General features: G+C 46.3%; 1 protein-coding gene across 1 annotated transcript in view; it reads right to left on the bottom strand.

Annotated features, from left to right (window-relative positions):
• LOC138497284 (uncharacterized) overlaps positions 1–27562 on the bottom strand; it is a 901742-nt gene that overhangs the window by 440483 nt on the left and 433697 nt on the right. The window contains exons 9-10 of the mRNA XM_069620635.1: positions 27278–27383; positions 2497–2564 (exon numbers count right to left, since the gene is read on the bottom strand). Coding sequence (XP_069476736.1) covers positions 2497–2564; positions 27278–27383 — 174 coding nt within the window. The remainder of the gene's footprint in view (positions 1–2496; positions 2565–27277; positions 27384–27562) is intronic.

Genomic DNA, 27562 nt, shown 5'->3' with positions numbered 1-27562 from the left:
CCTCATTTTAGGATGTTTGTTAAGGTATTATGTGTAATCTTTTATGAAGTAATTTTATGTCTTCAACATTTTGACTTGTAATGGAAGAATAAACCAATTTCTAAGGAGCAAGGTACGGTCTGGTGGTCAGTATAACTAACGTGCCTGAGACTGGCGCCTAGTGCACTAGTTCACTACTTTGTTGTTTGGTGACACTAGAGCAAGTAGGTCTTGCTGCAGTACTAGGCCTATGCTTCTCATCTGCAGGCAAGCTCTTTTTTACCCGATAAGTGTCCCCTGTCTTCCACAGGAAGGACTTTCCTTTCTTGATCCTCTTGCCTTTGCTCCTCTGAAGGAGGCTTTTATTCCCAAAAACTGCAACAAGTAACCAACAGAGTGGGTCTTTCACTCCCCATTTGTACACACACACAAGGAGGGAATTGTAGATTTCCAGTTGTGGTATTTCCTTTGTGGCGTGTCCTTCTTCTCTTGATGCAGTTTCCAGTTTGCCTTACTTCTGGTTGAGTTGCTGGATAACGGATGCTGGCAGATGCTGAGCATGATGGGAGATCCAAAATGGTGGAACCGCAAAGTCGGACAGATGTCACTGTCCCTGAACTCGAAAACTGCCTTAGCATCCCCCATTTCCTACCTACTTAAGAACTGGCTATATTTGCATCCAACATGCCCTAATCCCCCTTAATTTATGGGCTCCAATGGTCTATTATGGGTTCAGTCCAACTTTTGAAACCCTTGTTGCACACATCGATGAAGTGTGAATATGTCAGCTGGAGGGTTAAAAGGCCCTCCTGGATTGGGCTCAAGTCATCTTGTGCCAGTTCTGCATGAGGCGCTGCTTTCCTATGTTTTGCACTTGCACTCAAGACCAATCAGTGAATTTCAAGTTTAGCATATTCGAGTTGGGTGGTAGCCCTTGAATGCAGTGGTAATTATATTACCGCCGCATTTAAGGCCTGGCCCAATCTCAAATTGGTCGGTAAGTTGGAGTTTTACCTCCTACAAAAAGCTGGAGGTAAAAATGTCCATGGAACCAATCGGAAATGGGCAATAACCGCACAACAGATATTCGTGATCCAACGCTATTAGCACCAGACCGAGTAGCAGTAATGCTATTTGCGCTGGCGGTACCCGATCCCGCCAGACTCCTGATGAGGCAATCAGTATGTTAAAACTCATATGGCAATACTGTCTTCCTGTTCATACCACAACCACAACATATTCCTTTGGCAATATGCTGGTTTATGTGTATTAGCACCTACTATCCAACTTGTAGTTTAGTAGTGGATTACCACCAGGTATGACAGAACATTGTAAATACCAATGGAGATTTAACATGAAGCCTCACTGCCTTGAGGCAAAGTTTGGGCCAAGCAGAGTTTCCAATCAATATCTCACTTTCTCAGACCAATATATTTTGGTACCGATAAGGTCATGGTGCCCAATAGACATCTGTCTGATGCCAAATCATTGAAAGAAGAGATCACATGGAACTGCAGGAAAGTGTCCTAGAGGCACATATCAGAGCCACGCCCCTTTGTTTCAGGAAGGTTACAATTTCGCCCCACAGCTCCTGATGTATTTTAGGACTGCGGGCAGCAGAAGTGTAATTCACTCACTATATGAATGTGAGTGATTTAGTTGACTTTATGAAAGTTCAATAAAAATACAACTACATATACAAATATGAATGTCAGTTATGTAGTTCCTAACTCCATCAGCCAGAGCCTAGCCTGCACTTAACCGCTCACACCACTTTTTACTATAGAGCATGTAAGGAAAGTATTTTGTTTGCACAATTTCCTGCAGAATATGGCTTCATTTTGTTCCTGAAGTGTAAAAATCTCAGAAAAATGCACCTTGCAGGGTTCCATGTAATAATGTCCCCACAATAATGTCTCCTTATAAAAATGTCGCTGTTTTTTGCGTAGACATTACATTGAACATTTCTTTTTTTACAAGAGGTGCAGGGGACATCCCTGAAACCTGTCCCCATACAAAATGTCACCATATATAATGTCGCCAAAGGCTTTTCCCGGCGACATTAGGTATGGGGACAGTATTACCTGATACCGCTTGCAGGTGGCGTTCCCTTCCAGCTAATGGGTAGAGGGAGTTTTCTGTTGCAGTTCAGACCTTATCTTCCCCCCTGTGGTTTTAGAGATGTTTTTGCATCTGTGCGGGGAGAGCCGAGCACGCGGGGCTGCTGGCTCGGTGGCACTGCCCCTCATTGATTCCCTTAAAGGGACAGGAGCTTTTCAGGTAGCAATGTGATGAGCCCCCGCCTCTTGGGCATGGCACGGTGGGGGTAGTATGGTGGTTCTCCCGCACCCCCCTCTCCTGGTACCTAGCATCACCTCACTTGTGGCGACACCCAGCCCCCCTTGGCAACCCGTCATCCACTTCTAATTTCAGGCAGGGGACTTAGAACCCTGTTACATGTTGACAATTCAGAAGACGCAAAAGAAGTCAAGAAATAAATGCATGTTTAACACTTACGCTGCCGTTTTATTTTCTCTCTGGAAGTCCTTGGTCAGTCTTTTCACATATCTTTGTGACATCGGTCTCTGCAAGAAAATATGTGTAGCTTCATGAAGAAATGTACATGTTTTTTGCAACAATACTTTCCTAAATTTACCAAAAAAGAATTTATGGCAATGCAGAAGACTACCTTTCCATTGGCATTTCGTGTCAACGTTATTTAATCCTTTTCAAGTCTGAGATTACGGTGCTGCAAACATGCTAGCAAAGTGGCCCTAAATCCGTTACCGCCACTTTAGCGCTACAATAATGCACCGCCATTTTGGAGTAAAGTGTAGCATGTATGTCCAACATTTTGCAAAGTGTTAGCAGCAATATGACCCCACCCCTCACAAAGCGCAAAAGTCAATCCGGCCCTGGCCACCTCCAGAAAGTGCAATGTGCAAAAATTGGAGTATTGTCGGCACAGTATGCTGGGTTTTCCTTTTCAGACACAGACTAACTCTGGTGTCTTATTTATGACTGGGCAGGAGATAAGGGATGGGGCCACCAGCTCCGGTCATCCAAGCCCCTCCACGAAGCGCACATTTGCAATTTTTTAGCAGCAGCAGTATATTGACCCCAAAAGCAGTTTAAGGACCTCCTTAGTTTATTTATTTAATTTATTGGGTATTTATAATGCGCCTATACAGGAAAAGGTGTTTCAAGGGGCAACAAGACAATGAGGGGAAGGGGCTTGGGGAGGGGGAGTAAGGAATGAAGTGGAAATAAAACGGTCCTACTAGGCCTTGTGTCATTCAGATCGAGAAAGTGCAGTAACAAGGAGTGCAGGACAGAGGAAAGGGGCAAGTGCCAGTCAGGACGAGAAGGGCCCATGGGTTATGCGAGTGCCAAGAGGAGGCCAGATGGACAAGTGCAAAGGAATGCAGAGAGTGCCCGTGGCGGCTGGGGAATTTTTTAAGTGGAAGGGCATACATATTTGTCCCTAATATGGCAGAGCGACCCGAGCAAGAATCTTTTTTAAATAATGGGTGAAAATGGTGCAATTTAGAGCACACGTTTTTAGAAGAATTGGGTAAAAAGTCAAACAGTTTGCAATTGGGTTTTGTAGGGTAACTAATGAAAAAAATCCAATAGATGCAAGTCACCAACAGTGCGGAGGAGCATTTCTCCAAACCATTTTCATGATGCCTTTTCCCTCAATATGTGCCAGTATAAAACATTTTCACACTGGCTGTGCCCAAACATTTCCATGCTGACAGGAACAGTGTATCCTATTATTCCCATATAAGAACATAATCATGTTTGTTTTGTGCATAATGCTAGTAATGATACTATAAGAAAACGTACCCATGTTCTGCAAATATACGGCAGTATCCATATACTCCAGTTGGCTTTACCATTAAAAATGCATGCCAAAGTATGAAAACATGTCCAAAATGGCTGCACTAAAATGCCCGTCGAGCTACATAATGGGCCTCATTCCGAGTCCGGCGGTAAGTAACAGTAATTACCGCCATGGCGTAAATACCATGTACGATGTGGTCGGAAGGCGCTATTTCCACCATATTCCGACTTCGCGTGCACGAGTATTCCGCCATGGCGGTAAACTCCTTTGCGGCATAGCGCAAAGGGTCCCGTCAAACCCCTTACCGCCATAAACCTAGACGCATTTAACACCATCGCCTTCGATGGAATCCGTAATTAGCGGAGACCGTAATTTACGCCAACCGTAAATTACGGCCACCGTTAAATACCGGAAACGGAAATAACGTCATCGCACAGGAACGGGAAGCATCACGGCGGCCATATTTAAAATCACAATCCATTGCAATCCTCTCCATACAGGACATACAGGACTCCATACAGGACTCAGATCGACCAAATATACAACAGAGAAGATCATCATGCCTAAAGTTCTGAAAAAGGGCGCTGCGCGCATCCGAAAAGAAAAATTCACCCAGGATGAGTTACAGGTCCTGGTCGACACTCTGCATGAACATGCAGATATCGTATTCTGCAGCGACATGCGTAGGCCCACCATCCTCAGAAAGAAGGAGATATGGGAGTTGGTCGCACAGAGGGTGAGCGCCGTTGGGAACACCCCCCGCAGCACAACGCATTGCCGCAAACGCAGGGATGACCTCCGTCTCAGGGTGCGGGCCATCATGTCAGCAAACCGTCAGCAGGCCCTGGAGACAGGAGGAGGCCCAGGCTCACCCATTAAAATGATGCCCTGGGAGGAAACATGTGCGGAGATGATGGGCACAGAAGCCATCGAAGGTGTGGGCGAAATGGATTGCGGTGACCCCTCATCCGCTGATGAAGGTGAGTGTCATGAGTCCAAACAGTACATGCATCCCTAATGTAATTCACCGCAAAGGGCCGGCCAAAGAGTCACATCATGTTTGCTTCGTAGCCCCCCCCCCCAACCATGTCGTAACAAGTGGGACCCAGGATGATGTCAGGTGCAAGGCTGACACCCATATTGGCCATTCCACACAGAAAGCTGGTCAATGTCACTCACCACAGTACTCCGCCAACATGATTGACCCCGCCAACAGTATGCTTTTACCATCCAAGCCAAGTTCTCTCACCAACCAAAATATCACCAATACGCTGCTCTCCCAATGTGTTACCATAGGCTTGAAGTCATGATGACCCCCAGATCATTGATCATGCTGTCTCTCTCTTGCCCCCCACAGGTAGCGGTCATGAAAGTGAGGAGCAGGAAGGCTCCCGGCCAAGTACCTCCCGGGACAGGGGCAGGGTACAGCGCATACCTGCTGGCAGACATAAGGCCCATACTACACCACCTGCTCCAGCAACCCCCATGGAGGGTACACAACCCCCACCCGCGCACCTGGACATGGCTGCAGTTCCGCCGGAAACATGCCCCACGCTGCACCCTGAGGAATCCAGCATGTCAGGGGAGAATGCTGCCATGTGCCTCCTTAGTGTGCCAGACAGCCCCACATCCCATTCCGTGGTCAACGTGGAGGAGACCAACGTCTGCAGCCCTGAGTCACCATCATACAGCCAGGTTGCACACAGCGACTCCGGGTCGAGTGATGGGCCAGGTCTCACAGGCGAAGGGGTAACACCTGTCTCACATCAGCCCACTTCCCCTGGCGAAACACCTGAGAGGCCTGCAGGCCCAATACCGAGCCTGCCAACCACATCCCCCACATCGGCCGCAGAAGCTGTGCACTCCCAGAACCTCGCGGCCATGATTGAGGAGTTTCTCCGGGACAACCGGGAATCAGGGTTGGTGCATCACAATGACCTGCAGGCTCTGGGCGAGGTCATCACTACATCAACAAACCGGCTCTGTGAGGTGCTCGGCAGGATTGCTGATGCCCTGGAGGCAGCTACCCCCAGACCTCAGCCCCAGCAGGAGGAACCACCCTCCCAGTGCTCCTCCACGCAGACCAGCCCGGTCCGCAGGTCACAACGCACAATGCGTAAATGATTCCTCATGCTCGGGGCGTGCCCATTGACTATGAAGCCACACACATGTGGCCTATGTAGTATTGATGGGACCATTGTGGGGCTGTTGTGGGGGGAGGGTGAGGGGGGTGAGGGTGTGCGTGGGAGTTGGGGGGGAGGGGGTGAGGGTGTGCGTGGGAGTTGGGGGGAGGGGGGTGAGGGTGTGCGTGGGAGTTGGGGGGGAGGGTGTGCGTGGGAGTTGGGGGGGAGAGGGGGGAGGGTTTGCGTGGGAGTTGGGAAGGAGGGGGGAGGGTGTGCGTGGGAGTTGGGGGGAGGGGGGTGAAGGTGGAGGATTATTTGTACACGTTTTCACATGATTATACAATACACAGTTTGGTGTATCCTGGAAAACAGAGTGGACATTGATCATTGTGCATGTGTCTTTTAATGTCTCACAGTGCATGTAGTACATGTATCCCCACACCCAGTGCCCAATGTCCTGTCATCCTCACCCCCTCAGCTGACTTGTGACTCAGAAATATTGGTCAATCAATGCTTGTCGCACGTGACGTCCCTCCTGTGCATCGGCCCCGTGATGCTGTCCTGCCATTCCTTCCTCCTCCTCCTCCTCCTCCTCCTCCTCCTCTGGTGGTAGCAGACCCACGTCAGGGGGCAGTGGCACGTTCCGATGGATGCACATGTTGTGCAGCATTGCACATGCCATGGTGATCTTGGACACCTTCTCGTGGCTGTAGATGAGGGCCCCACCTGACCGGATGAGGCAACGAAATCGTGCCTTCAAAAGGCCGAAGGTCTGCTCTATCACCACCCGTGTACGGGTATGAGATCTATTGTAGTCCTCCTGGTGCCTGTTTTGTGGGTTGCGGACCGGGGTCATGAGCCATGGCTTCAATGGGTAGCCAGCATCACCTGCATGAGAGTGGAATGAAGGTAAGTGTTCGTGCAATCATGGTGGAGAATTGGGCTAATCTGACATTGCAGCAGGTGTTCACTGGCCATGCACACATGTCCCAGGATACAGTCACCCCATTACATCGTACAATGGCGTTGACTGTCCCACCCTTATGCATCTCTCTACCCCACCCTTTACCACCCGGGTGGAGTATGCTGACAGCCTACTCACAGCCCCAATGGACTGCCATGGCCCATTCCGGTTACTCACCAAGCAGCCAGGTACGTCGTTCAGCATGTCGCTCCATGTAGCGTGGTAGTGTAGAGTTGCGCAGGACCAAGGAGTCATGAGTTGATCCGGGGTATCGGGCATTGCATTGTGTGATGGCTTTACTGGCATTACACACCATCTGGACGTTGATGGAGTGATATTGCTTGCGGTTGCGATACGGCACCTCCATGGCATGGGGAACCACCAATTCTACGTGGTTGCAGTCGATGGCACCTATGCAATTTGGCATGCCTGCAAGTGCATGGAAAGCAGCTTTGGTATCATATGTCTCCTGGGGAGTCCGGGGGAGGCATATGTAGTCCCTTCTGTGCTTGAGGAGGGCATCGAGCACTTGGTTGAGTATCCGGGAAAATATGGGCTGTGAAATGCCATGCATGTGCCCCACTGTATGCTGGTAGGTCCCTGTGGCAAGGAAGTGGAGCACAGACACTACCTTTAGTAGAGGGGGGATGGCAGTGCTGATTTCTATTAGGCTCACTATGTCGTTATGTATCAGGGCCACTATGGTGGTTATCGTGTCCCGGTCAAGCCGGTACAGGGTGTGTATCTGCTCTGGTGTGAGGTTGAAGGGGGTGGGTCTGATGCGTGGAATTGGGGGCTGACGGCGTGGTAATGGTGGCTGCACCGGTAGGGCATGCTGGGCCTGTCTCTGCCTCCTTCTCCTCCTGTGTATCCTCTGTGGTGGGGGCTGTGGTTGCTGTGGTTGCTGTTGTTGATGTTGTCGTCGTTGCTGCCTTGCAAGCAGGGCCTCCAGCTCCATGAATGCTGCGAGAATTGGTATCATCTTGGTGTGGGAGGGGGTGTGGTGTGTGGGTGTGCTCCTTTTGTGTTGTGCCTGACTCTATGGACTCCACCTGTGCTGATTGGGTGCACCTGTTCCTCTTTCTGGCACTGTTCAGGGTTGTTAACACCTTCTCTGCGATGCCGGTAATTACGCCATGGCGTTAAGGTACTTTGCGCCCTTGTGGAGGCCGTTTTTACCGTGTCCGCTTTACTTGGGATCAGCACTGGTTTACGCCTTGGCGTTATTTCCGACGTGGTGTGTCGGGCGCGCGACACTGGTCCGCTATTTACGCCGTCGTACTTTACGGCGGCGGTAATTACGGTGTGAAGGGTCGGAATAGTCCACGGCGGAAAAGGATGGCGGAATTACTTTACCGCCATCGTTTTTCCATTAGCGCCGGGCTCGGAATGAGGCCCAATAACACTTATCATGCTTGCTTCATCAAAGATGCTCAATCCAAAATGTCATACTGCAATAAGAAATGACGAGCCTAAGTGCATAAAAGTGACGGTCTTGCTTCATAATAACACTTATCATGCTTGCCATTTATCATAGATGCCCAGTAAAATAAAAAAAATTATACACCCATCCCCGGGTCCTGAGCTCCTCACACACGCACACAATCAATGTGGTTATGTGTGTATGACACACACACACACCCACACACACACACAACCAAAGTGATTATGTGTGTATGCAAAATGCTGGGGGAACAGGGGGACAGGTACAGTATTTATTTTACTAGACATCTATCATAGATGTCCAGTAAAAAAATACCATGCCTGTCCCCTGGGCCTCACAGCGCCAAACACACACACACACACACACACACAGTCAAAGTGATTATGTGTATATTCAAGGTGCTGGGTGGTCAGGGGGGCAGGTATGGTATATTTTACTAGACATCTATCATAGAGGTCCAGTAAAAAAATAGCATTCCTGTCCCCTGGGCCCCACAGCACCTCAGATGGAGAGCTGATTTTGGCTGGTGGGAAGTGGGTTTGTGCAACAAAGGTATTTTGCAAATGCCTTTGTTGTACAAACAGCTTACCCCCACTTGCCAAAATCATCTCGGACCAGCAGAAACACACACACACACACACTTACACAACATACTCACAGCAAGCACTTGCTGTCTCACTCACAGTCATGAGCACCCATCATGCACTCACGCATAATACAAGCATGCACGCTTCCATACACATATTTAAATGAATACATTAACATACAAATGCACATTTAGACAACATATGCACTGCAAGCACTCTTTCATTCACACAAGCATCCATCATGCACTCACTCACCATAACAGGCATCCATACACATATTTAAATACTAAATAAACGAACATACAAACACACACATTTACACAACATACACACAGAAAGCACTCTCTCATTCACACCAGCATTCATCATCCATCATCATACATTCACCTAACACCACAAGCATACACACATCCATATACACAATTTCAATTTAAAAAAAAGGAACATAAACAAACTTACCTTCTGCTGGACGTTCCAGTGCTCCAGCCCCCTGCAAGCATGAACAAGAATCAGTAGGTTTCCTGGTTCCTGCTGATGTGTGCAAGGGGCCTGAGTGTGGGTCCATAGGCGCCCCACTAAAGCCTGCTCTTTCTTTATGTGCAGTTCCCCAGCCAGCATTTCCTATGACCCGTGGGAGGCTGGGGAAGCAAACGCCCCCAGCCTCGCATGGTTCATTGGGCTTGCGCAACTGGGGTAATTTAACTGTGAAAGGGAAACAATGTTCCCCTTTCACAGTTAAGAGCACTCCTCCAGCTGAAAAAAAACTGCTGAGGGAGTGCTCGTATTTTACTGAGCTAGCTTCTCCATAATGGGTAAGGGGGGCCAAGACCCGGTGGGTCAATGCCCCCTCGCCCATAAGGACGAGCTGCCCCTGGAGGGTGCAGCGGTAGAAGGTCCACATGCTAAGTGCGAGGGGCGGGGCCAGGCTAGTGCAGTGGGAGGGAGCCTGGAAGGGCAAGTGCATGATGGGGGTGGGAGGGGTTGAAAGGGGAGAACAAGCGCAGGGGTGGACTGGTCGAGGAGGGCCTGTCTGAAGGAACCAGGAAACCAGTTGAAGAGGCAAAGGGGGACAGTAGCAGGGGAGAGGGAAGGAAGAAGAGAAAAGGAGGGTCGTGAGAAGCTTCCAGAACTTATGGAGATCCGGCACAAGTCTGAGAGGGGCAGGGAGGCCATTCCAGAGGGAGGCACCTGCAGAGGAGAGCGATCGACCCCCCACTCTCTGCTTGGAAAAGCGTCTGATCTGCAGAGAGTTAGAGCTAGAAGACCGAAGGGCTCTCGCATGGAGGTATTTAGGGAGAGTGAGTCGAATGTAGCGGGGTCCCCGGCCCTTGTGGATGATGCAGAGGGTCTTGAACTTGATCCTTGCAGCCGCCGGGAGCCAGTGGAGAGATTTTGGGGCTGGAGAGATGCGGTCCCTGGGCTTGAGGCCAACGATAAGTCTTGCAGTCATATTCGGGATTAGTTGCAGGGGGCATAGAGTAGAAGTAAGCAGATTAAGAAAGCGGTTGTTGCAATAGTCCAGCCTGGAGGAAACCACAGCTCTGGAGAAAGTGAGCTTCTGGGGGAAGGTGAGAAAAGGTAGAGTACCTCTGAGGAGGTGCAGCTGGAAGTGGGCCTTTTTGGAAGGGTCTGTGATGTGAGGAGAGAAAGAAAGCGAGGGTAGAGGGCCCAAGGGGGGCGGCCAGAGAGAGAGAGAGAGGGAAAGCAGGAGCAGGGGTCCCAATGAGAAATATCTCCGTCTTACTGGCATTAAGGCAGAGATCTTTGGAGACTCACCAATCCTGAATCGCGGATAGACAATCAGGGAGGAGAGGAGGCTGAGGGAAGCCTGAAAGAGAGCTGAGTGTCATCCGCATAACACTGAAAGTTAGAGCAGAAGGTCGAGATCAGGTGTGCCAAGGGGGCCAGGTATACATTGAAGAGCCAGGGTGAGAGGATAGAGCCCTGTGGGAGACCACCTGTGCAAAGAGAGCTGGTGGAGAGAAAGGACCCAAGTTGAATCTGGGAGGGACGGACCAGGACAAAGGAAGTTAGCCATGCCGGGGCCTGATCCATGATGCCTAGGTTCACACAGATTTGGTTGATCAGGATGGCGTAATTCACCCAGTCGAACGTAGAGGAAAGGTCAAGGAGGATGAGGACAGAGGTAGAGCTGGAGTCGAGAAGAGAGCAGATCTTCACGGGTGTTCAGGAGAGCAGATTCCTTGCCTCTGGCTGCCCTGAAGCCAGGCTGATGGTCACGGAGACAACCAACAGATTCAGTGTGGAGAGTAAGTGTTACGCTCACCTGGTATCCACAGGGATGCCACCCAGCCGGGTTACTCTCTGGTATGCTTCTCAGCTTTGCCCTGATGTGGTCTGCGGGGAAGGTTCTGCCTGAAAATAGAGGAGGACTGTGTTCAAGACTGACCGCCTGGGGTAAGTATCCTCCCTCCACCCCCGTATGATTTCAGTCCCTCTGGCGCCCTCTCCTCACCTTGTTGTAGAATAAGGCGTGCCCCCCGTCCTGCCTTCTTTGCAGGGGCGCGTTGTCTTTCATGGGCGAGTGCGGTCCAGTTACTTCACTGACGCCGGCCCGTTTGATATTGTTCAGGTAGGTCTTATTGCTGTTCTTTAGTTTTGTTGCTATCCTGCATGCCTTTCTTTGTTTAAAATGTCTATTTTTTCTCCCTTAGGTATGCAGAGCTTCAGCGCGGCGAACTGGCTTGGTTAAGCCCCGCTGGTAAATGATGGCGCATTAAGAGCGCTATGATGTGGTAAGTAAACGTTATGCGCAGCGCTGCGAAGTCTTGCCTTTGCTAACCTGTGTTTTCCTTCCTTGTAGGTTGTGGTGTTCTTCAGCACGAGTGGAATGTCCGGAGTGGTGCCAGCCGAGAGGCGACCAGCCAGGTAAGCCTTTTCAGCAGTTCGTAATTTGTAAATGTCTCTACTGCTTTCTTTAATGTTGCCTCTATCTTCCTCTTTCAGGTCGCTCTGTCCGGGAGGCGTGCAGATTCGAGGAAGCTGTTCTCAGTAGCTGCAAGTGTTTAAAGATGATGACTGCAGGTAAGATGCTGCTGCTAATGATGTTCCTTTTGTCTCCTTGCAGGTTCTGCTTCTCCGAGGTTCGAGGGAATAGCTGGACACAGTGATGGTCACGTTGCAAGCTGCAAAGTAACGCGAAGCGTGTTGTCTTGCTCGGGTGTGGTTTAAATAGCCCCAACAAATTTTTTTTTTTTTTTATTTATTTATTTGTATTTGACTCTCCTAACAAGTAGGAGAATCTTTACAAAAGGAAGAAGAATACAATCACATTACATAAAGTACCTACAAACATGGAACATTACAATATATAATCATAAAAAAGAAATAGAAAGTGACCATCCTTCAAGTAAAATTACAGACCAAGAATTCCTATGACATATTGCTAAAGGAAAAGAGAGAAAAGGAAAAAAAAGGAAATAAACGATAAAAATATCTACTCATTAAAATATCTACTCATTAAAATGGGCGTGCATCATCAATCTTATAAAGATTTGCAAAGGATAGAGGAAAGGGAAAGAATAATTCATGACGTATTCATGTAACAGTCTTTTTCCAATTCTCTTGCAATTACATTACATAGTTTGGTTAGAGCAAATATGAGCGGTTTATGGTTGCCTTGCATCATTCTAGCCCAAAGGAAAGGAAGGCAATCAGTAAAGTTAATATTTACAAATTCAGTTAGTAAAATCGTTCTTTGATTCTTAAAATGGGGACAATATAAAACCAGGTGTTTTAATGTTTCAATGGTTGCGGTGCACATAGGAAATCTGCAGTGAGGACTCGATGCATACAACTTATGACCAACCCATTTTACTACTCTTTCTTTGGTATGGAACAAATTAAATTTAAACCAAAGGAACAGCTTCCGAGTAGAGTTACAGGGAAAAAGCACAATGTAATCGTATCTAGGGATACGTTTGCGTGTAAATAAGTGATATTCTTTGTAAAGTTTGTATGATCTCATTCTATCGAGGGTGGTACACCAATCGAGTTCGAACAGTTTTTTTTTGGCATATCCTGGTCTGTAGTGAACATCATCCACAGTGATGTTGGCCATCTTAAGTATAGCAGCCATTTTTGTCACATAGAGAGCCATAGAGGACGTGGGCAACAAGTTAATGGTACGATTCAGCTCAACATATAGGGAGTTTGCTATAGGATGTCCAATCTTAGCGAAATTGGTTAGAAGTCGCCATTTCCAACGAGTGGATAGAGCGACTAAACCTAATTCATGCCTCAAGATTACGTTAGGTAGGGACATCGGAAGCGACATGGCACGTTTCAGGGCAGTTCCTTGCAATTGATCCAGAATTGGGCCCATCTCACCCATACATATGTCGAGAGAGTACAGAATTACACTCTCAATTTTTAGAGTTAAAAACTCGATGAGGGGAATTAGTGAAAACTTACAGTATTTCGCATAAATTACCTTGGATTGTGAAATCAGGGGTCTGATCTTTTAATTGAGTAGGTCAGTCCACATTAAGATAGAATTTTTCTCTGTTAGATGATAACCCAAATAAATCGTTTCTGTAATGAGAGGGATGGGAGTCTGCATGATGTGCCATTGCGACTTGCCAGTTCGCTTCCGAACACCAAATTGCATTACTGCTGTTTTGGCAGGGTTAGGCGTCAAATTGTGTGCTAATGCAAATTCCTCAAATAGCCGTAGTTTGAGTTGGAGGCCTGACGGGGTGGGATCGAATAGAATAATATCATCTGCAAAGGCGAGCCATTTGAGACGGATCAAGCCAATTTTAACAGAGAAGAGATTTTTTGCATCCCAACCTTTATCGAGATCGGACAGGTATAGATTGAAAAGGGTGGCTGCGAGGTTACAGCCTTGCTTTAGGCCTACCTCTGTGCTGATAGCTTTAGTAATACGTCCCTCTGAGGTGAGCTTAATTCTATAAGAGGTGTTAGTATGTAAGGGTTTGAGCCAGTAAATAAGGACAGATGGAATTCCCATATTGGTAAGTTTGGCCCATAATAAGTTACGAATCACTGTGTCGAAGGCTGAGGACATGTCGATGAGGGCAATGTAAACAGGATTAGATGTTAATTTCTTAGCTTCTGCGATGGCAAAGGCCATAATCATGGCATTAAGCGAGGTGGACATACCTTTCCTAAAGCCAGTTTGGTATTTGGAATATAGTCCTAGTACTCCAATGTGATTCTCCAGGTCGTGAAGAAGGAGAGAGGCAAATAATTTAGCCGCAGTGTCAATTAGCGCAATAGGTCGATAATTCTGCGGTAGCGCAGCATCTCCTTTTTTAAAGATCGGGATGATATTGGCAGTTAGCCATGAGACAGGAATAGCTCCTGTATTAAGGATGAACTGAAACTTGGTGTTTAAGATACATGCCCACAAATCCGGGTCATCTTTGTATAGACAGGGAGGCAGGCCATCGGGGCCGGATGATTTAGAATAGTTGAGTTTAGATATCGCCACTTGATGTCAGCGATGGTCCAAACCAACCGCGGCAGGTCATGATATCTTAAAGCAGAGATCGTTATATTCGAAAATCGCACAGGAATCTTAAATTTGTGTCTGATATACTCATACCAGGTGGATTCTGATATAACATTCGGCGTAGAAAGCGATACTTGGGAGGTGTGACTCTTGATCGTTCGCCATATAGTACGAGTATCGTGGGATACAATGGCTCTAACAAGTCTGCAATTTATTTCATTGTGTCTTATTAGCCTTATCTGCTTCAAGCTGCGTTTATATGCTGACACGATAGAATTACGCCGCGCGAGATACCGTTCCCGCGAAAGATCAATGGATTTTTTCAAAGCTCTAAGAGCCTTGTTTTTCTCCCGCTTCTGTGCTTTGCAAAGAGGATCAAAGAAGTGACGATTTTTAATATCGGTTCTTTTCTTTTTGCTAAAATATATTAGTGCTGCATGTGTTATTTCAGCATATCGCTGCTCAAGAACAGTCGTGTGCATTCGTTCCGAGTTGTTCCAAAGTACTATGGCTGACTTTACAAATTGAGTGAATTGCTTGCACAGTGTCATAGACCATCTGATAGAAGTCATAGAACGATCTACTTCGCACAATGCAGTAGCATGATCAACACCAGTAATGGAAATGTCGAATTTCAAGTTGCCTGATAACACAGCGTGGTCACCAAAAGGCAACATGGAAATTTTTAGAGGAGATGATCGTAGAAGCAAATTGTGACTAACAAATATGAAGTCAATTGTTGACCTTTTTCCATCCCTTGACCATGTGATCCAATTTGACGGGTCAACGGGGGGAACAAGATCTAGATCCCAATCTTTCAAAAAGGACCTCCATATATTACCTCTGGTTTTCGAAAGTAGGTTTCTAGAAGATCCACCAGTTTCATTGGGGGTTCTGCAATCGCAATTAAAATCACCACCAAGGATGATTTCAATATTATCGTATTCGTGAGTTACAAATTCTAAGCAATTCTCAACTGCCTCAATCATCTCATCAATGGGGGTAGTAGACGGATTCCAGTAAATGGTCATAACAATTAAATGACGATAATTGTGACTGTTGGTTTCCAGTAATATTGCTAGAAGGTTATTAGCATGCCAAACAATTTTTGAATTAAACATGAGGGCATTGTCTATAGCTATCATAATACCACCAGATGGACGACCGGCAGGAGCTCGTATAGCGGGAATATGATGCGTTGAGTAGTCAGGCAAGAAAAGGGAAGTGGATTTCATGGTCTCCTGAAACATAAGTATTGATGGACGACTAAGGCAATCAAGGGTTGAATGCCATTTCATAAGGTTAAGGTAGCCACATGAATTCCACGATTGAAAAGAGAGTAGAGTTTTAGAAGACGGCTATGAAGTGGGAGAGCGGTCCGTGGTTTTTAAGAGAGAATTAAGCATGGGGGCAAGCCATGGTAGGTCATGAGAGATGCCTACTTTAAGCAGGAGCTCGGTGATTACATCATTGGCAGCCCCGTGATTTTGAGATTGCAATGAAGCGTGTGATTCGGGGCTCAGAGCCTGAGGACATTTAAATTGAATGAATTTGGTAGCCTCTTGTTCGTTTTCCAGTGAATTCAAAGTGAGGCCTTCTTCATAGATACCTTCTTTATTGAACCATAGATATTTCTTTACAGCCTCTGAAGCTAATTGGATTACAGCACGATAATTATTGTCCGTGGCTAATGACACTCTCAGAATGTCTGCCGATTTAAACATCCGTAGTTGAGGGATGCGATTGAATAGTGCCAAAATGAAGGCCCGATTAATCCGGTTCGTACCAAGTAGATCGCTTTTCCCCTCAAATCCTAATAGATGGTGCTTTTCTGGGATGATTTGTTCATTAGTGTCAGATGACTGGTCAAATGATTTTGGGAGAGGATCAGAGGCAATTTCACTGGAAGGAACATGGTGTGAGATCATAGATGGATCTTGATGAAAAGTTACATTGGAAGAATTAAATTTCAGTGGTCTTTCATTAAGTTCCTTCCTAAGGATATCTAAAATTTCATGATGGGATAGCATGGTAGTAGCTCGAGGATCAAAGTTGCAGTTACCTGTTAAAAGGCCCTGCTTCGAGGTGCAGTTCTGGGCATGAGATGGAAGTATGGTACATTGTGGCTGACCGTTAGGAGGCAGAATAGAAGGTTCCATAACAGGTTGGAGAGCCAACAATGTTACCTTTCCTAGTCCGTTACCGGACATCACAGAGCTAGTTCTACTGGGGAGATCAATATTGTCGTGCAAGGTAGGACAATAATTAAAATCATTGCACATATGAGAGAGTGCTGGTAATGTCCCCTTATTACTGCTAGATTGTAAATCAGTCGAAGGTGCAGGTGCTAGATGCACAGATGGTGAACCGGAGGTATTTGGAGCATTGTCCCGAGCCTTGACATCGTTCATTGGATTGCTAGTGGTGACATTTCCGTTAGTTCCAGAGAATGAAGTACATACTTCACTATATGTTCTGGAAGTGGAATTAGTTGGACAATCAACAAGTACGATTTCATCATGCCGAGTGGTGCGATTTCTCCCACAGACCGGAAAGTAGGTGGCCAGGTTAGATTTAGCTCCTACTAATGGTGATGATATTTGTCCTTTGAGCACTGAGTTAGTTGGTATTACATTATTATTTTTCGTTTTACGTTTTAAGGTGGATATTTCAGTAGAGTCAATTTGCTGTTTTTCAACTCGATTAGTATCAGGAGTGGTCAATCTAGCAACATCAGTTGTGGGTATTGTGGCGGGTAGCCCAGTCATCTCACAAGAATGAGCTACAACATAACTAGCAGACATATCTGATGTTATAAGTGGAAATAGGACATCTTGGCTTTCTTTCGAAAGTTGATTAAGGTCAATATGATCCTCATCTATTAGTGGTTCGACAGAGATCTTAATATTCGAATCAGTTGCAGGATTTGGTTCTTTTATGTCGGTATTCTTCTTTCTTTTAGCATTTCTTTTGACAGCTCTTTGGTGAAGTTTCTTAGCTCTCCGTGACATGAAACCAGTATCATTACCACTGGAAGCAGGGACCGGAGGTTCAGATTGCATATGTTCGAGAGCTGTCAGAAGAACAGAAGGGCTGTCAGAACCATTCAAAGAGGTTGGAACTACAGATGAATATAGAGCCATGAGAGTATTCATTTTCTCTATGGCAGATTTCAGGTCGCAGGAAGAATTGTGACATTTGCACAAGGCAGAATCTATTGGTGTTTGCACGGGCGTAGCAGGCGGAACGGGAGTCAAGTCCAGGCAGCACTGAATGCTTTTATTTTTCATAGGTGAATTAATAACAGGTGGATGGGTCGTGGGGCATACATTGTGGAGATTTTTAAGCGTTTCGGCTGCAACAATGAAGCCTTCGATCCGATCCATCTTTGAGGTTAACAGTGATTGCGTTGACTTGATCTCCCTCAGTGCAAGATGGGTCAAATCATGACCTTTATCCAAGAGATCTAGGATACGGATGATCACCGGAAACGAATTAGGAGAGTATTGGGATTGATTCCCCTCACAGGAGTGCTGGGTTTGACAATCAGCAGGCGGTAATAGGGAAGGGTCTGCTTTGTTATCCAAGAAAGTGGATTCAGGTGAGAGCAATATGTGCGGAAAAGAGAGTTTTTTATTGATAACATTGGCCGAACCAGCACTCATATCCAAAAAAGTTTTGGGATCGTGAGGCGCATGAGATTGGGAAACCATGCGGTTTTTTACGCAATTAAAGACTATTGGTGTTAGGGTGCCAATCGAACGACAAACAGCCTTGTCCAATGCCTCCATTTTCGCCATGGTTAGATCGAATTGGCATTGATCAGTCCCGGAGACCAGGGGGGACTCAGAACAGCTTTTGAAGTCATCAATAGCCTTACGTACTTCAGGACTGATTAAGGGAGAAGAGATTGGAGGCACCGGAGGGACCGGGGGCGAGGAAAGTAGGGAAAGTAGTGGATTATTTTGAGCATTTATTTGCACAACATGTTCTGCAGAGCAGAGTGTGCTCGGCACCTCTTGGATAGATGTAGTCGCTAGAGCTTGCAGGGCTGGTAATTCAATATAGGAGGTTGTTCCCGGGCATACCAGTGAATCAATAGAGGTTACTGAAAGCGGAAGGGGGGCGATGAGTTTGCCCTTGATGCTTCTTAAACCATTTGCCATTTTCGCAGAAATAACCTTACAGGAGGTAGAAGTCAGAGGAGTCCAAGATAAACAAATAACTTTCTCTTTTGATGTTTGTCACAAGCAGTCATAAAAGAGACAAAGCCAGCCAAAGATAAGTTAGCACATTAGATGGAGCAAAGGATATTAAACTACCCCTGCATCTCAAAACTGGTGGAGGACCTAAAGAGTAATATGGACCATTAGAGGTAGCCTCACCCCGCACCGAAGCAGCGAACAGCAAACAGCGCTACTTATAGCGCGTACTTAATGCGCGCGCTCAAATGCGCGCAGGAAGGAGATTAAGTACACTTCCGGTAGCGGGGGGCGGGACCAACTAGAATAATAAGAAAAGGAGCATATATAAGTAAAATATACTTATAACAAAAAGTGTTATGTCAATGAAAAGGGCAGATAGGGTATATACCAAAGTCCAGGCAGGGTCAGGCAATCCAGGCGAATCTTGAGCACGTAGAGCAGCAAGGATGGCCAGCAAACAGCGCTACTTATAGCGCGTACTTAATGCGCGCGCGCAAATGCGCGCAGGAAGGAGATTAAGTACACTTCCGGTAGCGGGGGGCGGGACCAACTAGAATAATAAGAAAAGGAGCATATATAAGTAAAATATACTTATAACAAAAAGTGTTATGTCAATGAAAAGGGCAGATAGGGTATATACCAAAGTCCAGACAGGGTCAGGCAATCCAGGCGAATCTTGAGCACGTAGAGCAGCAAGGATGGCCAGCAAACAGCGCTACTTATAGCGCGTACTTAATGCGCGCGCGCAAATGCGCGCAGGAAGGAGATTAAGTACACTTCCGGTAGCGGGGGGCGGGACCAACTAGAATAATAAGAAAAGGAGCATATATAAGTAAAATATACTTATAACAAAAAGTGTTATGTCAATGAAAAGGGCAGATAGGGTATATACCAAAGTCCAGGCAGGGTCAGGCAATCCAGGCGAATCTTGAGCACGTAGAGCAGCAAGGATGGCCAGCAAACAGCGCTACTTATAGCGCGCGCGCAAATGCGCGCGCGCAAATGCGCGCGCGCAAATGCGCGCAGGAAGGAGATTAAGTACACTTCTGGTAGCGGGGGGCGGGACCAACTAGAATAATAAGAAAAGGAGCATATATAAGTAAAATATACTTATAACAAAAAGTGTTATGTCAATGAAAAGGGCAGATAGGGTATATACCAAAGTCCAGGCAGGGTCAGGCAATCCAGGCGAATCTTGAGCACGTAGAGCAGCAAGGATGGCCAGCAAACAGCGCTACTTATAGCGCGTACTTAATGCGCGTGCGCAAATGCGCGCAGGAAGGAGATTAAGTACACTTCCGGTAGCGGGGGGCGGGACCAACAAAGTCCAGGCAGGGTCAGGCAATCCAGGCGAATCTTGAGCACGTAGAGCAGCAAGGATGGCCAGCAAACAGCGCTACTTATAGCGTGTACTTAATGCGCGCGCGCAAATGCACGCAGGAAGGAGATTAAGTACACTTCCGGTAGCGGGGGGCGGGACCAACAAAGTCCAGGCAGGGTCAGGCAATCCAGGCGAATCTTGAGCACGTAGAGCAGCAAGGATGGCCAGCAAACAGCGCTACTTATAGCGCGTACTTAATGCGCGCGCGCAAATGCGCGCAGGAAGGAGATTAAGTACACTTCCGGTAGCGGGGGGCGGGACCAACAAAGTCCAGGCAGGGTCAGGCAATCCAGGCGAATCTTGAGCACGTAGCCCCAACAAAATAGTCCAGGTAAAGTAGTCCCTAGGCTACCACACCCAAAACACTAGACCGCATAGCTTGGTTCTAAGCTATGTGGATGCCTCCATGTTGGCTGACAATACAATGAAGTAGTTCCCAAGCACATTGTTTTTCATGATGTATGAGCCTAGCGCCATAGGTGCCAGGACTGGCCCCATGAGGGCTTTTGAAGAGGATGCCAGGCTCTAGAGGCCCGAGTCCTGACTCCACTGGCCAATGGGTTTGCCAGAGGGGGTTTTGGGCGAGGGTCGTGACAGCACTCCCCCCTAAGGCCCCTCCCATGGTGTTCCTTCTGTCTGGCCCAGGTTTGGTTGGGAAGTTCCGATGGAATTTCCTGATTAGACGTGGTGCGTGGATATTCTCACTGGGCTCCCAGCATCTAGCTTGTGGTCCAAATCCTTTCCAATCGACGAGATAATATAGCTTGGTCCTAGAGTATTTAGAATCCAAGATATCTTTGACTTCGAATTCTGGTTCTCCGTCAACAAGTATGGGCTTAGGTGGTGTCCCAATCCGTGTGCCGGGTTGCATTGGTTTCAGGAGGGACACATGGAATACCGGGTGGATGTGTAGATTAGGTGGTAAATCCAGTTTCACGGCTGCTGGGTTGATAATTGCCTTAATGGTATAGGTTCCTAAGAATCTGGGATGAAAGGTCCGGGTTCCTTTGATGGGTACGAATTTAGCGGCTAACCAAACTTTGTCTCCTACTTGATAATCAGGGGCCTTTTTCGGGTGTTGGTCGGCGAATCTCTTTTGTTTTTCTTTGGCATGAATAAGGTGTTCCTTTGCCCTTTTGAAAGTCTGAGTAATGGTTGTGTGTAGAGTCTTTACCGCTGGCATTTCCAAGCTGGCTGGAAGGTCTAGTTCAGAGGTACGTGGATGTCTGCCATAAAGGGTATAGAAGGGCATTTTTCCCGTGCTTGAATGCAAACAATTGTTATATGCATATTCGGCTATCTATAGTAGGTCTTTCCAATTCCTTTGTTCGTGGTGCAGCATGCACCGTAAATATTGCTCGAGTGTCTGTTTGGTTTGGCCGTCCGTTTGGGGATGGTGACTGGTAGATAGCCGAACGTCGATTTGCGCCAAAGAAGTAGATACTGCATTGGATATAGCACAGCTGCCCATGATTGACAGGTAATCAAATAGAGCAGGAGCTATGCTTTTGGTGCACTTAGCCGATCACGGCTTGTGATCGGTAAATGGAAGACTACCAGCAGATAGACCGGGGAATTATACATTTAGCAACTCTAGATTCAATTCAATAATTGACTATTTTATAGTATATGCGCTTGATTGGCAACTCTTGCAGGATCTATATATAGCGCAATTCCATGATCCAATGATATTGTTGATCTCTTATGGTGATAATACTAATACTTATATTTTATCAGAAAGATCATGGCCATGATATGCATATTAGCATTCAGCCCTTGGAATGGGCAGCAATGGAGAGAGTGGCCTACTCCTACAAGGTAATAGCTGCATGCCTTCCTTCTATCGAGATTTGCTGTACTAGTCATAAAATAGATCTAGCGTATCTACAAATATATAATAGTATTGTTAATACTTCCAGATCTAACATGACTACTTCCCATCGGCCGAGTAACTACACTACCCGACAGCCAGTGTGGTACAATAAGGACTGCAGAAATATGAAGACTGAGCAAAAGGGACCAAATAGAAATAAAGATGATTTGGGACGTGCAAGGATCCTATGCAAAATTGCATTGAAAAACGCCAAAGAAATATGCAAGGGCAACAAATGGCAGCAACTGGAAGAGGCAGCCAAAAAATCAAATAAAAGTGATTTTTGGAAGAAAGTGTCCCAGGGCAATCGCCCACCCAAAGATAAATTGAGAGGGTTTCCTGCTTCCTCAACCTGGACCGATCATTTCACAAGACTTTTTAGCTCTAGGGGAGATGGTATTGACGCGGATACATCTAGCTATCCATACCAAGCTCTCATTACAACTGAGTTTCAGGTTGATGAAGTAAAGGAAGCCCTGTCTTCCATCCCCGCTGGTAAGGCCTCAGTCCCATTCAGGTGGTGACGAACATATTTAGGGATGAACACCAAGTATGGGTCCGTGTTTACCAACATTTTCAATGCGTTTGTGGCTAGACGTTCATTTTCAGAAAGCTGTAAGGAATCTACAATCATTCTGATTTTTATAAAAAGCGCCACAATTGACCCTGGTTGCTATCGGCCAATATCCCTGATTGATGCCTCCACAAAATGGCTGGGCAGTGCGATCTATACTTGTATAGCCAACTGGGCGAAAGAAAACAGCATTCTGCCAAAGGAGCAGTATGGGTTTAGAGCAGGAGTTGGCAGAGTGGAGCAGGTCCTGAATCTCAGCTTGATTTTGGACAAATATGGACAAATACGTGAAAGGATATAACCGTCCCGTCTACTTGGGGTTCATGGACCTTAGTCAAGCATTTGACAGGGTAAACCGTGAAAAACTTTGGAATCTGTTCCAAACTTTGGGCCTGCCAGTGCCCATATTGAATATATTAATTTCCCTACATACAGGCCTGAAAGTGGCAGTGAGGTTGAACAACGAAGGAAAATTATCTCCATCTTTTGACAGCTCATGTTTATTATTATTATTTTTATTATTATTGTATTTATTGAGTTGGACCTCGGTTCGAGAAGCAATGGAGCGCTTTACAGAGGTATTCAACAATACAGATACATAATGAAGCACTTTACAGAGGTAACAACAGAATAGACATACAATGGGGGTGGCATACAGAGGGGCACGGAGGAGGTGTACAGTTGTACCGGGTTGTGAGAAAGAGAGGGGTGTGCAGCATCTCGCAAGTCCGGTGGCACGAGGGGCAATGTAATGGCCTAGGTGTTGAGGCAGAGAGATTCCTTGGACAGGTGGGTATTGAGTTATTTTCTGAATTGTAGTAGTGTTGGAGCGAGTCTGATGCTGACAGTGAGGAGGTTCCTTGACAGGGTTCGTAGGCAGAGAAGGCTTGTTTTTTTTTGTCCTTTACTTTTTGCAGCAGCGGATTTCAAGTCTGCACGTGTCCTGGCTTCTGCTGGTGCGCTGTCTGCTGGAGATGCTGTGTTTCTCTGCAAGGTAGCTGGGTGACTTGAGGGCGATTGCCATATAGCAAGACTTGAAGGTGATTGTGCATGCAGTGGGATCCAGTGAAGGTCGATGAGGGCCGAGTGATCTGGTTGTATCTGCGTAGACCCTTGATGAGGTGTGCGGCCACGTGTAGGACACTTCTCAGGGGCACAAGGTGTGAAAACAAAGTCAAAATATCGAGGCTGAGTACCCCAAGAGGAAATACACCGAACACGGGTTACAAAGGAACATACAAAGATCTTTATTTTATACTGAACAGTTTCAAAGAAAAGTAACGGATAGCTATCGGCCCCCAGTACAACACAACAAACTCCAGCGTGGTTCAGTGTGCTCAGTGAGTGGGGCTGTACATTAGAATAGTCCCGCTTTATATACGTTTGCGAACATGATGTCCCACCCTACAGACGGTTAATATTCCTCTAATACATTACTGATCTAGGGTTGGTGCCGAGTTCCACATCTATATGCTTAGGGTTTGCCTTTAATACATTCGCCAACAAGCCTACACGGCAACATTGTATTTTAGGATTTCTCATAAAGGTCTTCTCAAACATTAATACAATGTAGGTAAACAAGTGTTCTCAGTTCAGTATTTTATTACATTGTTCTTAACATATGCTTGCGGATTAGTTTCATTGGCACAAGTAATCCTTTACACACAGGTCAGCAAAGGATAAGTTCTCAGTTCACGACCCCAGCAGGTGGCCTGCAGGCAAGTTACATATTTATTACACACAGAGGTCAAGACAGCCATGTTGTATTTCGGAATGAAATCGTCCACCATTTTAACTCACAGGGTGACTTTACAGAGAGAACCTAAAATGGCGGATTGACCTAAAATGGCGGCTTACATTGATTCTAAGGTCAGGACCTTGTAACACGGATTTCTTTGCAAGTGGTTTATAGGCAGCTTGGCGTAGGCCAATATACATACATTAATTGCAAAAGGAGGCACGATATAATTTCCCGTTTGACAAGGGGAGGACGATGGGAGGCTTTCAAGTAGTGCATTGCACCCATTCAGGTCGGATAGGACCGGTGCTTGACCAGTAGTTCTAAAGCTGGAGGGAGAGCTGATACCAAGCTGTCTGAGTTTTCTTAGCTATGTGTGTCTTGAAGGAGAGGTGTTTGTCGATGTCGAATCCGAGAGACTTGGCGCAGGAGGTGAGCTCAGGTGTGAAACCCTCCGAGTTCATGGTTGATGGCCAAGTCTGTATGTCTGGGTGTTCAGTGTTGTTGGTGAGGTGTAGGAATTCGGTGTTGAAGGGGTTAAGCTTCAAGTATGCACTGAACATCCAGGACTAGATCAGCGAGAGGCAGGTTTTGATCCTATGGATGTCCTTGATGGAGTCCATCTTGAGGTATAGCTTTGTGTCATCGTTATATTGCTGGATGTTGATGTTTGTGTGCGGTTAGGAGGGCTCCCAGTGGCTCCATGTATAGACTGAAGATCACTGGGGAGAGGATGGAAGCATGCGGGACTCCACAGGTGACGGGTAGCATTGGTGATCTAGAGGAGTCCATCTGAACAATCTGCTGGCAGTTGGCAAGGTAGGACTTGATACAGCGTAGGACTAGGTCGCTGATCCCCATGCACCTATTTAAGGTGTCCATAAGCACCTGGTGGTTTACTGTGTCAAAAGCAGCTAAGAGTTTGAGTAGAACCAGAAGGCAGGGGGGCTGTCATCAAGGATGTTGAGGGTGTCGTCGACCACCTGTATGGTTGCTGTCTCCATGCTGTATCTGGGTCTGAACCCGGATTGGTAGGTTTGGAGGAGATTGTTGGTGTTGATGTGGTTCTGCAGTTGTGCGGCTACCGCTTTCTCAATGATCTTATCTAGAAAGGCAAGATGGGTAATTGGGTGATATTTATGTAGGTTGTCGGGATGCAGAGTGGATTTCTTTAGTAGGGGGAGGATTTGTCCTGTTTTTAGGTTCAATGGAAAGGTGCCTTGAGTTAGGGAGCTTTTAATGATCTCCAGGTAGGAAAGGAGAGCTTCTGTGGGGAGGGTTTTGAGGCTGGATACTGGGAGGATGTCGTCTGTATACGATGTGGCTTTGAGGGTGGCCAGGATTTCTACCTGGTCCTCTGTCCAGAATGTCTTGAATGTTGTCCAGGGTGTAGAGATTTTGCGAGGAGGAACGTGAGGTGGGTCTGTGGATGCAGAGCTGGTGTCTATGTGCTGGCAAATCTTGCTGATTTTGTCAATTAACACGGTGTCGATGTCGGTGGATTTTTCAATGGAGTGTGGTATGAAAGGGGCGGGTAGCAGTTTGGCTCAGTGCTTGACCGATTTGAAGAGGGCTCTGCTTTTTTTGTTGGCTTCTGCTATGTGGCTGTGTTGATGAGTAGTCGGCGGGGGTCTCAGAGTTGTTTGATTGGGGTCAGATAAGGGTGCCTCCTGGCCGCACTACTGTTTAACATTTATGTTTGCAATCTGTCAAAGGAACTAAATAAAGTCACAAAGGACACACCTAGAGTTGCGGGGAGAAATATTGCTGTGGAACGCACTCCATTAGCATTACAGAAACATGTCAATGCCTATTTCAAATACATGGATAGTAGAGCACTGTCAGTAAACACTAAGAAATACCAAGTTATGGGTGTTGGCAGGCAGACAAAAAATCTACCCCATATTTTTCCATCTGGACATGAACTTGACTGGGTGGATAAATGTTATTACCTACTAGTGACTTTTAACAGCAGGGCAAACTGCTCCGATCACATCTCTGAAACAATGCAGCAATTTACTCAGGCCTGTGATGCGTTATATAGATTTGATTAGAGATGTTCGGGTGAACCATTAATCCAACACTTAACATCTACCGGGACAAGCCCATTGTGTCATGTGTTTATGGAGTAGAAGTGTGGGGTCAGTCCCCAGTACAATCGATTCAGGTTAAAGAAAATAGACTGAGAAGAGTGGATTATATAAACGATTTTGTAAATCTAAAACCCATGCTATTCTGGACAAGATTATGGTCTCAAACTGAGCAACATTTAACACATGAGATCCTAAAGGATCTGAAATCTTCTAACACCTTCAAGGTATATTACCTGGCTGAACATATTGGAAAAAGCATTTGCGAGTCTCGACTTGTCTATATTGTCCCGGCTAGTGTTTCCAGAGCTGATGCCATATTGGTGCGGCAAAAATACATGGAAACACAAAAGGGATTTGCAAGGCTGTCTGGTCCTCTGGTACCAAGACTATGACTGCAGTGGGCAAAATGCCGATTATATGCGCTGGTTCCATTTAAAATGAAGAGGAGTGTTCTGTTCCACCTGAGGACAAGCTGTTTGTTGTCCTTAGCGATACAATAGCAAGAATTGTATGGGCTTATAATCGATGGTCCACTTTCCCACGAATTTAGGTTAAGATTTTAATACCAATTTTTACGAAAGTCAAACTGTAGCCCAACAAAAGAAGCAACTAGATGCATACTGTCATTGCCATCAAGAGAGGTGCAGTGGCTGTGTATATGTTCTTAGAAACTACAATACAGCTGATTGCAGAGAACCTGTTTGAATGATTGCAGCTGTAATGTCTTAAATTGTATGTGTTTTTATTGTATTTTCTGTTGCTCTGTGCTCTATCATGTTTTACAATGCAATGCATTGCGTTTAATCTGTATACTTACGTATACTTTGTATGTTGTCTTTTATGAAGTCCATGTGTTTCGAAATAAAGATGAATTCATTCATTCAAACTGACGACAGGATAGAATGAAAATGTTTCACTGAACACATTTCATAGTGAACTTTAGGCTAAACACCATGACAACCTTGGACTTACCGCTCTCGCCAGATCCGTGCTTTTCATTGCCAGCATCCCACAAAGTAGCATGTAAACATTTTCAAGCTTCTCCAAAACATATTTGCGATTCCTTTTCTCAACTTTCCTTTAAAATAAAAAAAAGTAAAGACAATATTGTCAGCACAGCTTACCTAACATGTGTTATTGCATTATTTTAGTCTTCTACTTTTTGCGGATTTCATGACTTTGCAGAAAATTGGAATTACTTTTTACATGGTTCATGAGTGTCTTCTGTGGGTGAACCTAAAGAGCCATACCTGTTTA

The sequence above is a fragment of the Ambystoma mexicanum genome, chromosome 5q, assembly GCF_040938575.1.
Source record: "Ambystoma mexicanum isolate Mex_15411 chromosome 5q, UKY_AmexF1_1, whole genome shotgun sequence".
In the NCBI taxonomy this organism is placed as follows: Eukaryota; Metazoa; Chordata; class Amphibia; order Caudata; family Ambystomatidae; genus Ambystoma; species Ambystoma mexicanum.
The sequence above is the reverse complement of the archived record's forward strand: the minus strand, read 5'-3'. Positions and strand labels throughout refer to the sequence as shown.